The 13,807-nt window shown below is 34.1% G+C and overlaps 1 protein-coding gene across 5 annotated transcripts in view; it reads right to left on the minus strand.

Annotated features, from left to right (window-relative positions):
• Window positions 1-1,135: 1,135 nt before the first annotated feature.
• LOC149794397 (uncharacterized) overlaps window positions 1,136-13,807 on the minus strand; it is a 71,031-nt gene continuing 58,359 nt past the window's right edge. For all 5 annotated transcript variants that reach the window (XM_089968579.1, XM_089968578.1, XM_089968577.1 and 2 more), the window contains one exon: window positions 1,136-6,625. In XM_089968579.1, the coding sequence (XP_089824705.1) occupies window positions 6,125-6,625 (501 nt within the window). In that variant the 3' untranslated portion in view covers window positions 1,136-6,124. The remainder of the gene's footprint in view (window positions 6,626-13,807) is intronic.

A 13,807-nucleotide genomic window follows, 5' to 3' on the forward strand; every position in this document is an offset into this window, starting at 1 on the left:
AAGATGCAAAGAAAACTTAACTTGGAGTCAAAAGGTCATTTTAACCCAGCAAAGTGAAATGCCGCTCTTGACAAGACAATGAAGCCTGTCTATTTGGGCATTTTAAGAGGGTTTTTTTAGGGCACATTCACACATAATTGAATATATATTGGATTGGTCAAATCAATGTAACTGATGAGGACTGGCCTGAGTGTGAATTGAACCTTTGATCCTTGGATTACAAGTCTGAAACTCTACCACCTGAGGTACTACTGCTCCTGTTTTAAGAGAAAAGGTCAACAAAGTTAATAGTTTCTTGCAAATAATTTGAGTTCTGCTAAATGTAACTCCCCGAACCTAATAAATATGTCCCACTGAATACAAAAGAAATATGTTGATCTCTGGGTCTAAATGTAAAATGTCACGGTTTGTGTGTACAACAGAAAGAATGCAATTTTCCACAGAATAACTCGAGTTCTACTGCACATAGCTTTATCAAGCTTCCTTACCTAATTGTCCTTAAAGATAACAAGAAAGCAAGGACCTGTATGCTGAACCCATGATTAAAGCTTTGCTGTAAAGCATGTTACCTTGACCAAGGGCCTGTATGTGGAACCCATGATTAAAGCTTTGCTGTAAAGCATGTTACCTTGACCAAGGGCCTGTATGTGGAACCCATGATTAAAGCTTTGCTGTCAAGCATGTTACCTTGACCAAAGGCCTGTAGGTGGAACCCATGATTAAAGCTTTGCTGTAAAGCATGTTACCTTGACCAAAGGCCTGTATGCTGAACCCATGATTAAAGCTTTGCTGTCATGCATGTTACCTTGACCACAAGGTTAAATGATTAAGAGGAGAAATAAGTAAAAGAAAAAAACTTCAACAAACCTTCACACAAATTTTATACAATCATAACCAAGACCCCAAGGTAAAGGGGCTAGTGAGCATGTCACTGAATAAATTCTCTTAGGCTCATATGCATAAAATTATGTATATAAAGATCTGTCTTAAATGTACCATAAAAACTTAGTTTGTCAAGAGTCTGTAATCAGACTATACTATAGAAAAGTCAGTACAAAATTACCATACCATGCTATGCTATTTCTTGTCATTCATTGACCAACTCCAAATGTGGATAGAAAATACAAAAAAACGATTTGACTTGATGGTTTATTTTAGACTGCATAGTAAAATGTAAATGTAAGTAGAAGAAACCATACAAGTTTTCTTGATGGTATTAAAAGGACTGTGCATGCATGTATATAAGGCTGTGATAACATACTATACAAAGCAATGAAAATGACCCAAGGGAGTTAACTCTTGACTTTCTAGACAAAATAACACCATCATGCTAACACTGGCTCAAGTTATCAAAGTACATATAATCCGTTTGTTTCCTTGCATGCTGTTATTTTTATTTCATGTAAGAACAAATATTAAAAAGGCTTAATCTACAAGGTTAAAATATTAGATACTGAAACAAAAGCTTGGATGAACTGCTTTATATATTAATACCCTGGGCCAATTTATAAAAAAGATTGTATAACAATAAAAATTTATGTATGAAAGTCTCCTCAGAAATGTAACAGATTTGTAATAGTAAAAACAAGTTAGAAATGAAGAACAAAGAAGATTGTTTCAAAGGTATTCCGAAAAATGGAAAAATGAAAGATGCAGATTACTTAAATCAGTTTAATTGTAAGCTACAACAATACTCAAAATCAGCGAAAGATGCAGATAACAGATCAGTTAATATTATCGAATCAATCATACATCATTTTCTACAGAAACTGACATATATATAAATTTGTCAATGCATATTAGATGAAACTACTATCTGAACTAAGTTCAAACTGTGTTTGTTCCTCATGCAAAACTTCTTGGCATAAAATTACAATATGTTTCATAAAGCTGAAGACTGTGTCAATAGACATTTTCAGGATCTAAACTATTCTTGACAGCCTATCGACTGTAAGAATATGAGTCCAACTTTTGATCATGAATATACATAAAACTACATTGCAAGAATAATACGTGTTCTAAATTAAACAAAAATCAAGAAATTTGTTGTTCCACACAGAAAATAAATATTTATAATATATAACAATTTTAACATCGGTTAAATGTGCTCCTTATTTAAAATTCTTTCTCTCCCTCTTTCATAGAAACAAATCTAGAATCATTTATTTCATGTGCATTTACAACATTCTCAGCTGTTAGAAAGGTAGGTAATTTGCTATATATCAGGAGTTATTCTCTTGACATATCACAGCTAGTTGGAAGACAATCAGTTTAAGAAATCTGAGATTTGCACTCATCTAAAAGCCATTGTAAGAATTCTTGTATCTCAAGATCCATTTTTTCGCTCAAGGTTTTATATGTACACCTCATGCTGTTAGCTAAAATCCGAAATCAAGAGCATTTGTAATAAAAAAGATTAAATTTGCCATATCTGTAGCTTTTTGGCAACTAATGCATTAGAAGTCTGTACTATATATATATATACTGAGATGCAAGAAAAGAAGTATTGTATGAATTAATATGTGAAAATTAGTAAATGTTAGAATGAGAATATTTATGAGAAGATAGAAAAGGAAATTCGGTAATACATTTGACATACATGTGCTATTTACTACAGTAATATTATATCAATTGAGAAGAAGTTAGGTGCATCAGGCAGGAAGTTTTGTCACACTGGAAGGAAAAAAGTTAGCTCCTCTTTGCCTGCTTGTTGTTTTAGATGTAATTAGCTTTCTTGTACAAAATGTCAGTTTGGAAGAATCGTATCGAATACGTTCAGACTGCATGGCAAGGTAGTGTGTTCCAGTGTGTAACTTTTTGTCTTTAAGTGCTCAAGAATAATACATCTGCTATGTAATACTGGACTGGTCAACAGGATAGGATGTGCTGGCTATAGAGAGAGAAAAATAATCTTGAAATTAAATGTCGTCCATGAGAACAAAGAATTAGTCTTTTGAGATACACAGATGGCACTAAAGAAATCACCGAAATTAGGCAAATCAAAATTCATAAACTGTACATACTTTAAGTAACAATATTTTATGTAATTTTCAGTATCTTATCTCTACTTAAAGTCATCAAAGGCAGATGAAAAATGTCATTAGATACAGAATGCCAAGCAAAGATTTCCACTTCCACCATATTTTAGAGCTCATGGAATCAGCTGCAGCATAAAGAAATTATTTTTTTGTATCGAGTTCCATGGATGTTATTAATTTTGTAGCAGCGCAATTTAAAGAAAGAATAAAGGGGTTGGGAATTATTTTATTATAAAAAATAGTCAGCTCTCATTACAGCTGCTGGGGCCCCAAACCAAGCAGTTTGGGGGATGTCCTCAGCCCCAGGCTTATAATGACAATTTACGTCCTAATTTGATTAAGAAACAAAACACCAAACCAAACATCTACAGAGATACAACCTGTGTCTTAGATGTTGGTTTTGTAAGAAAGTTACATGCGATATGAATTATATGATTGAGAAAATTAAAAATATCTTTTAACAAAACCTGGTAAAAATTCCATAAATTATAGGACACATACACAAATGCAAAATGTTTTATACAAAAAATGTATAAACGTAGTAAAACAAGTTATCACAATTATATTCAGTGAGACTCAAATAGTATATCTACATTAGTACGCCTCGCAGAATTTACATATACCAAAATTGCAATCTTATACTGTTGGGTCACTCCAATTACTGTATTTTCTGCATATTTTCAGACAGAAAAAACGACTTTTGCTCTTGGTCTGAAAACATATCAAATTACTTCATTTGGTGTCCAAAAGTAAACTGGTTGAGAAAAAAAATCACCCCCAGCAACGAAAAAAGTACCAGTGATAATGTGTAACCCATGAAGTAAAACAGAAAATTTTCTATCATTACATACTGGGTAAATCAATAAAAAAACGACATGAATTCCCTATTTTTTTGGCATCTGATCAGAAAACAAAGCCAAAAATGTATTAGTGACACAAAGTGCATGCTTTGCAAAGGAACTGACATGTACATAATCTCCCACAGCCAGTCTCTCCTATGATTCAGTGATTGTGAAAATCAACACTAGAAATGTACTAAAATTGTATTACTGTATAAAACAAGAAATAAAAAGAAGATTTCAGAATTAATTATTATTTTGAAGGTATTTACAACAGAAAAAGACATGGATTTTAGTATTGAGATTAGAACTACATTGACGATGGTCTGTCAGAAGCATTAACAATAATAGGCTCCATAGCTGCATGAACTGTATACAATTTCAGAAGGCTAAACACTCAGTATCTAGAAATATATAATCAGCATGGAGTCTGACTAGCATGTGAGGACTATAAAATAAACATGACTACTACTGCTGCACTTTTTCTCTCATTCCTTTTGCACTTTTTTCAAGTTAACCTTTTTGTTGCGTAAAGAACTGGTTAATAAGTCACTGGACATAAAGCACCCTTAAACCACTTTACATAGTATCGCTAAGAAATATATTTTGTTTTGTTTCAAGATTTATTTGAACTCCTGCTAACTCTCTGCTGCATTGTTTAACAAGAAAGAATATTGTGGCTGCCAATTAAAACAAGTATTACCATCTGCCGTATTAAATAAAAAGCCACAACCATCACACTGATCAACATTAATTTTAGGAATTCTAGGCCTCAACACTCTGCATTGTTTAGTTTTTGAAAGGCAAAACATATTTCAACATAATAACATGTCTACATCCATTATCATACACACATTTAATTCCCATTCCGGCCCTCACTCATAGACTGAGACAGAGAGGTGGCTACCTGCACAAAATGGCAATCATATGAAAAAAAAATCAGTGTGGTAAATGTCATGATAAGTAACAAAAAGGATTTGAAACTATTTTAGGTATTGGTAAGTTTATAACTGCATTATATATTTCTTGCTAAGTAAGAGCAAGTATTTTCTGAGAATATTAGGCACCTGTTCATAACTGACATGTTTACAATTTTTATATCTTTAAAGGAGAAGAACATTATAAGCCAATGGCTTTATTCTAATCCTTTACTTTCTTTACTGTACATTTTTAATCTCCAACTAAAAATTTATGAAGTCAAATATATTTGAAGTGAACTTCATCTGAGTTTACTTATTGACACAGGGTTTGTATAGATTCTTACAATTTACCTACAGGCAATACAAGCACTATTTGTATTCATTGTTACATGTATATTTACTGGTAAAGAAGCTATGATACAAACCCCTGTGATAACTTGCAAATGCACCGAGACTAATGCTTGAAAATGAGACACCAGGTCTGCTTAGATTGTGTTAAAACATAAGTTATGGGGGGGAAAAACATTGGAAAACATTTTTGGTAAAAATTACAGGGCACTAAAATTATTATTAAACAAGATCCAAAAACATACAGAAAATACAGTAATGTTCATATTTTCAAAACCTCATACAACACATTAATCTGCACAATAATTGCAACATACCAAAGGGAATAGCTTTAAAAGAATTTCAAATGGTGGACAGACTTGAAACTCTATGTACAGTTCTAAATGCTGTTATTAGTTGATTAGTTAATGCTGTGTATGATTTTTCACACACTTTGGAAATGAGTTATTGGTGACATTACTGTAGCAGCCTTTATTATGTTTTATTTCCATCTTTTTGTTCTGAGGTGCCTTTCTCTGTATCATGCTAATTCATATCTCAGAAAAATTAAATGAAACATGTACATAGTGTGTTGAAGCAAATCCAATAATCTTTACATTTAGGTAAAATGGAAGAAATCTGCACTGACAGGCACAAAAACTGGTTTCAGTGCTTCCAAGCTTTAAGTTTTGTTATTCCCAACATTTAACAAATTGGATCCATCTTTTGATTGAAAAGTTAAAGTTGCAAAATTAATAATGGGCAGTGATATAATAAAGCACACTGCTAAACTGATTATTGACTTAAAGTGGCATCCACAAATTCCTTGATATGCTGTGCAAAAGCTGTTGCTCTTTTGTTTTATGAATCTAGTTCTGAACACTTTTTTTGTCTTGCAATCTGTAAGCTCAATGATACAAAAGGAAGTATTTTCCAAAGGTCTTTAGAATTAAGGTGGATAATTTTTTTAAATTATTTTTTTCTGATGCTGAACTTGATTTTATTCATCTCCCATCTCTCCCTCCCCTGCTTCTTTCTTTGCTTTCAACTCTTGTCTGGTTTTAAAGCCTTTAAACCCTGCCTGAATCTTAACTGCAGCTTTTTCTACCTCAGGATCTGTTAGGTCTATATCTATATGGTCTTCCTCACCCTCACCTTCTGTTGGACCCTGCTCTTGCTTCCCAGCAGCATCAGGTATTAACTTAGAATCTTTCATTTCTTTCCTCACTTTGTATCCCTTAAAGCCAGCCTGAATTTTTGTTGCTGCCCTCTCCACTTCTGGATCATTTAAATCAATGTCAACTGCCTCTGACTGTTCAGTCTGAGGGTCACCAGACTCTTCTGGTTGAGACTGATTCTCTTCCAGTTTCTTTTTCAGTTCTTGTCTGGTTTTGTATCCCTTGAAACCTGCCTGGATCTTAATGGCAGCTTCCTCTGTCTTGGGGTCATTCAGATCAATATCAATCTCCTCCTTCTCTTCTTTTTTCTCTTCTTTCATACCCTGCAAGTCCAAAATTAATAATGACATAATTTCACATCTAACAATCTCTTTTCATGTGTGAAGGTGATACAAATATCTTCTTCAGTAATTGTCAATTTGAAACCAATATCAGCAATGTTTGAAACTAACTTTACAACTTTTAACAAATAGCTGCACAAAAGACCAGACATGATACCTTTAGATGTAATAAAGTCTGTCCTAGAGGACACTACTTTCAACTGAGAAAAAAATATCAGTTATTACATATGAAAATATGCCATTACTTTCGACTGAGAAAAAAAATTAAGTTACTACAAATGAAAATTTGCCATTGTGAGCATTAATTTTTTTCTTCTATTCACTATGCAGCTCTCTGTTGGTATACTGCAGTAGCTGAGTCCATAACTGCTGACCATACAGAACTGTGCATGTTATAGTGAGAACAGTGCAATATATTGAGAACAGCATTATATACCGAACCATAGTATAGCAGGAATGATCAAAGTTTAATAAATAATAGTGTTTTGAAAAGGGAAAAAAGATATAGCATTGGTTTCTTTCAACCCATATTGTTAAACACTGTTATGATTTTGGTCATGAGGTCCATAGTGATGATACCATCATATATCTGGAATTGCATTATAATTGGTTAGAGCTGTATATATCGTTTCAGAACCCAACTTTGAGTTGGTACCTTGTGGCCAGTATTTTGCTGACATGCCAATAAACCCTATACATATATACTGCCACTTTGATACCAATCTACCATGGTCAGAGAATACTGATCATAACTAAGCATTTGATGAGTAACTTGATCTATTATTACATAAAACAACAATGAGCCCAAATCTGGACTGCATTCAATATATGAGCTATTAGTTCATATCTTACTGTGCAATGAAGTAGCTTGTTATTGGCAAATCATGTAAAATTCAACTCACAAAAGTGCTTGGTAGAGAAGGCATATTTTGCAAAGCTAGGAGGGCATAGATGCACTGTTCATTAACTAATTTTCATCCATGATTAATATCTGTAAGTTTTCTAAAATCAAGTGATATTTGTCTGTCATTTGATGAAAAACTCAACATTTATGAAGGCCAACAGACTAAGGTAGTTTTTCTTCAGTTTCTCCAACCATATATACATAGCAATGTATTGTTAAAATACCAAATAAAAAAAAAACCAAAGGAAAAAACAAAAAAATAAAATGTACATGTCTCCAGTAGAAATATGCAACAATAGTTGAAATTTTTGGTTTTTTCAAGTGGTAAAACTAATTGTAATTATGTAATACTTACCTGCTACTACTGCATTACTTGCCTTTTCTGGGATTCATAATCCGTTGTCCAAGCCAAATTATTCCCTTGTCCAGTACTGAAGGACCAGAATTGAAAAGACAAGATTACAATCTGACTCCTGCATCAGTTTCACCTCCACCACAGCAGTGACATTTTAAAAGCAGTAATACATTGCCTGCCACTACCGAAATGCTGAAGTTACAAGACTGGAGTGAGACTGATGGCCTCAATAACTCTTGTATAAAAAATATCCTGTGCTTACCCTTATGGTATGAGTGTTCACTACTGTAAGCTGGTAGAAGGTGGGCCACTTGTTGTGCCATTACCACAGGGCCCAATGAACAAATACTTTTGCTCTGATAAAGAAAATTGCAGTAGAAGGTAAAGAAAGTAGCATGGAACTACCAGAAGGTGACTCTCATAACATGATCCAAAGAGGGGTGATTCAAATAGACTCAAGATGTAGCAATAGCCTTAACTTCATGGGCTCCAGTATGGGCTTCAGTTCTCATCAACAAAAGGTCTCTCTCTTATCGTGAAGACAATCTGCAATAGTGACCACCAAAGTGAGGAACCCTCAACAGGTAGGAAGACAGACTTCCAACCATTCCTTATGAAGCCAAAAAGAACTTTAAAGCCCTAAAACTGGGCAAAGGAGCCAATCTTGATCATCTCCAGCACATACATAAGTGATAAGTGAGACCGAGAATCTCAATACAGATTGGAGCTATGGAAGGTTGATAATTCTTAGTCTAAATCCTAGGCTGGCATAGAAGAGAAGCCAAATCATAATAACCCTAAACAATCCTTTTCTACTGACAAGGCATGAAGCTCACTCCTCTTCAATGAAGCTAAGGCAAGTAGGAAAACTCTCATGCATAAGGTTCTCAAAGGAAACTTCAGTTACCATTCCATAGAAGGGTTATAACACCCAAAGAATGTACTAAAGACTTTATCCAGGTATTAGTGATCGAGATTCTAGTCTCTGAAGCTCAAAACATTGGAGGAAATCTGAATGATGGGGGTCTGACCCAATGGCAGGTCACTTAGAAAACTTGAAAGTCTTACAAAATGCTGCCATCTAACCTTTCATAATTTACAATGAACAATCTTTCTTCTTCAAAAGAAGGAGAAGAAAATCTGCAACTGTGCTCACAGGGAACTGGTAGGATCAACTCATTTCCTACTGAACAAATCAAAGAAGAGTTTTCAATACTGGACTGAAGAACATGTCAGTGGACTGCCTCCTAGCGAGGATAATCAAACTGGCAACCTTGCACATAAAATGTCCAGGGGTGATAGATGGTACTTACCTTAATACCAAAACAATGAAGTGGATTCAATTTACGGAAACACCACTTGCATAGAAAAGCAGAAGCCCCAAAAGTGAACAAGAATAGTAAAGATATTACTCAAATTTAGGAAGGGTTGAGGAGACTGATATCTGTTTAACAGAAAATGGAAGGGATGCAAAGAACAATACACCTAAAAAAGCAACAACAATGTCAGTTTCTGACAAATGATAAGCATACATGTAACTCATATTTTATCCATGGAAAAAAAGATAGTATTCTGTATGTTGGTTGTCATGCAGGATTCAGACTGGGGTCCTTTTGTATTCAATTATGGCACTCAAATACTAATTGGAGGAGAGAATAATTTAGCTTGGACAAGGGACTATGAGTTCTGGAAAAGGAAAGCAATGCAACAGTACCAGTTATTTTACCACTGCTATTAATATTTTCTTTTTAATAAGTCCTGCAAACACTTGCATAAGTAAGTTTAGGAGAGAAGTGCATCAAACCTCCAAATTAATGCAATTTCTATTCATTTTGTTGTCTACACCTATATATTCACAGTTTCTCAAAGACTGGAGGGGCAAATTTCAGCATTTATTGTAGTGAGACAGTAAAAGTTGATGAAAGTGTAACTCCACCAACACAATATGTTTTGCACTGATGTCTTATAATGTGGAAAATATAACCATTTAAAAAAAGTAATGCAAAGGGAAAGAATTTCATTATTTGGTTAGAAAGGGATATGTACTAAAGGTAATTTGTTTTACCAGCTAAACTATATGTTTCATCATGAAGTTGATGAAACTAAGGTGGAAAAAAAATCAATAATAAATACTTACAGCATGTACCTATATCACAGACAAGTATAAAGATGGAGAAATGAGAATAATGTCTGTTGGGCTCAAAGGTTTTGCTTTACATGGCCACGTGTCTTGAAATGTTTCAAATTTATATACTGGGTCTGCACAGGGAAAAATATTAAGGACTTTGAAGAGGTCGAAATTCAAACAGGAAAGGTACAAAGACATAATAGTCAACATAAAAAGCTCAACAAACTGTCAACCATTTAATTAAAATTTCAAACAATAGAACCGTAAATGGAACATCATACACCCATCCAGTATTTAATAGTTCCCTATGTAGGTAATTGAGTTGTGAGATTACTGACCCAATTGTCTCAATGACCCTGACTGTTGGTCAAGGTGTGCAGTCTTTAACCAAGCTTACTGAGCAGAGTCCATGATTTTCTTATTAGATATACAATTATGGTTATATCTGACCATTATATCCCATGATCTAAACATTTCTGTATCACCTTGAGTGCATCCTATCCACAATGTTTTGTTAAGGAACTCACTAAAATATAGAAGTTCTTTTGCAAAACACCTTTTTCTCAGCTGAAATGATCTGGGCATTTGATCTTTGGACCACCAAGCCAATAGATCTCTTTCATACCTTAACTTTTATCAAGGTACTAAAGTTATTATGCAAACAAAAATTATATTTCAGTAGAAGTTATCTAGACATTTGACATTTTTACTCCCAAATCAATAGCTTCCTTTGTACCAAATATGTAAGTCATCCACAAACTTTGCAAAGGTACATGGTGAAAAACTGAATTTAGTCTCAGAACCATAATATTTGTTATGTAACTGTGACATTGGCCATTGAACTCTTATAGGAAAATTTGATAGGGTTATAAAACCCAAAGAATGTACTAAAGACTTTAGCCAGGTATTAGTGATCGAGATTCTAGTCTCTGAAGCTCAAAACATTGGAGGAAATCTGAATGATGGGGGTCTGACCCAATGGCAGGTCACTTAGAAAACTTGAAAGTCTTACAAATGCTGCCCTCTAACCTTTCATAATTTACAATGAACAATCTTTCTTCTTCAAAACAAGGAGAAGAAAATCTGCAACTGTGCTCACAGGGAACTGGTAGGATCAACTCATTTCCTACTGAACAAATCAAAGAAGAGTTTTCAATATTGGACTGAAGAACATGTCAGTGGACTGCCTCCTAGCCAGGATAATCAAACTGGCAACCTTGCAAATAAAATGTCCAGGGGTGATAGATGGTACTTACCTTAATACCAAAACAATGAAGTGGATTCAATTTACGGAAACACCACTTGCACAGAAAAGCAGAAGCCCCAAAAGTGAACAAGAATAGTAAAGATCTTACTCAAATATAGGAAGGGTTGAGGAGGCTGATATCTGTTTAACAGAAAATGGAAGGGATGCAAAGAACAATACACCTAAAAAAGCAAAAACAATGTCAGTTTCTGACAAATGATAAGCATACATGTAACTCATATTTTATCCATGGAAAAAAAAAAATAGTATTCTGTATGTTGGTTGTCATGCAGGATTCAGACTGGGGTCCTTTTGTATTCAATTATGGCACTCAAATACTAATTGGAGGAGAGAATAATTTAGCTTGGACAAGAGACTATGAGTTCTGGAAAAGGAAAGCAATGCAACAGTACCAGTTATTTTACCACTGCTATTAATATTTTCTTTTTAATAAGTCCTGCAAACACTTGCATAAGTAAGTTTAGGAGAGAAGTGCATCAAACCTCCAAATTAATGCAATTTCTATTCATTTTGTTGTCTACACCTATATATTCACAGTTTCTCAAAGACTGGAGGGGCAAATTTCAGCATTTATTGTAGTGAGACAGTAAAAATTGATGAAAGTGTAACTCCACCAACACAATATGTTTTGCGCTGATGTCTTATAATGTGGAAAATATAACCATTTAAAAAAAGTAATGCAAAGGGAAAGAATTTCATTATTTGGTTAGAAAGGGATATGTACTAAAGGTAATTTGTTTTACCAGCTAAACTAAATGTTTCATCATGAAGTTGATGAAACTAAGGTGGAAAAAAATCAATAATAAATACCTACAGCATGTACCTATATCACAGACAAGTATAAAGATGGAGAAATGAGAATAATGTCTGGTGGGCTCAAAGGTTTTGCTTTACATGGCCACGTGTCTTGAAATGTTTCAAATTTATATACTGGGTCTGCACAGGGAAAAATATTAAGGACTTTGAAGAGGTCGAAATTCAAACAGGAAAGGTACAAAGACATAATAGTCAACATAAAAAGCTCAACAAACTGTCAACCATTTAATTAAAATTTCAAACAATAGAACCGTAAATGGAACATCATACACCCATCCAGTATTTAATAGTTCCCTATGTAGGTAATTGAGTTGTGAGATTACTGACCCAATTGTCTCAATGACCCTGACTGTTGGTCAAGGTGTGCAGTCTTTAACCAAGCTTACTGAGTAGAGTCCATGATTTTCTTATTAGATATACAATTATGGTTATATCTGACCATTATATCCCATGATCTAAACGTTTCTGTATCACCTTGAGTGCAACCTATCCACAATGTTTTGTTAAGGAACTCACTAAAATATAGAAGTTCTTTTGCAAAACACCTTTTTCTCAGCTGAAATGATTTGGGCATTTGATCTTTGGACCACCAAGCCAATAGATCTCTTTCATACCTTAACTTTTATCAAGGTACTAAAGTTATTATGCAAACAAAAATTATATTTCAGTAGAAGTTATCTAGACATTTGACATTTTTACTCCCAAATCAATAGCTTCCTTTGTACCAAATATGTAAGTCATCCACAAACTTTGCAAAGGTACATGGTGAAAAACTGAATTTAGTCTCAGAACCATAATATTTGTTATGTAACTGTGACATTGGCCATTGAACTCTTATAGGAAAATTTGATAGGGTTATAAAACCCAAAGAATGTACTAAAGACTTTAGCCAGGTATTAGTGATCGAGATTCTAGTCTCTGAAGCTCAAAACATTGGAGGAAATCTGAATGATGGGGGTCTGACCCAATGGCAGGTCACTTAGAAAACTTGAAAGTCTTACAAATGCTGCCCTCTAACCTTTCATAATTTACAATGAACAATCTTTCTTCTTCAAAACAAGGAGAAGAAAATCTGCAACTGTGCTCACAGGGAACTGGTAGGATCAACTCATTTCCTACTGAACAAATCAAAGAAGAGTTTTCAATATTGGACTGAAGAACATGTCAGTGGACTGCCTCCTAGCCAGGATAATCAAACTGGCAACCTTGCAAATAAAATGTCCAGGGGTGATAGATGGTACTTACCTTAATACCAAAACAATGAAGTGGATTCAATTTACGGAAACACCACTTGCACAGAAAAGCAGAAGCCCCAAAAGTGAACAAGAATAGTAAAGATCTTACTCAAATATAGGAAGGGTTGAGGAGGCTGATATCTGTTTAACAGAAAATGGAAGGGATGCAAAGAACAATACACCTAAAAAAGCAAAAACAATGTCAGTTTCTGACAAATGATAAGCATACATGTAACTCATATTTTATCCATGGAAAAAAAAAAATAGTATTCTGTATGTTGGTTGTCATGCAGGATTCAGACTGGGGTCCTTTTGTATTCAATTATGGCACTCAAATACTAATTGGAGGAGAGAATAATTTAGCTTGGACAAGAGACTATGAGTTCTGGAAAAGGAAAGCAATGCAACAGTACCAGTTATTTTACCACTGCTATTAATATTTTCTTTTTAATAAGTCCT

Source organism: Sinohyriopsis cumingii, chromosome 8, assembly GCF_028554795.1.
Source record: "Sinohyriopsis cumingii isolate HCF-2022 chromosome 8, ASM2855479v2, whole genome shotgun sequence".
Lineage (NCBI taxonomy): Eukaryota > Metazoa > Mollusca > Bivalvia > Unionida > Unionidae > Sinohyriopsis > Sinohyriopsis cumingii.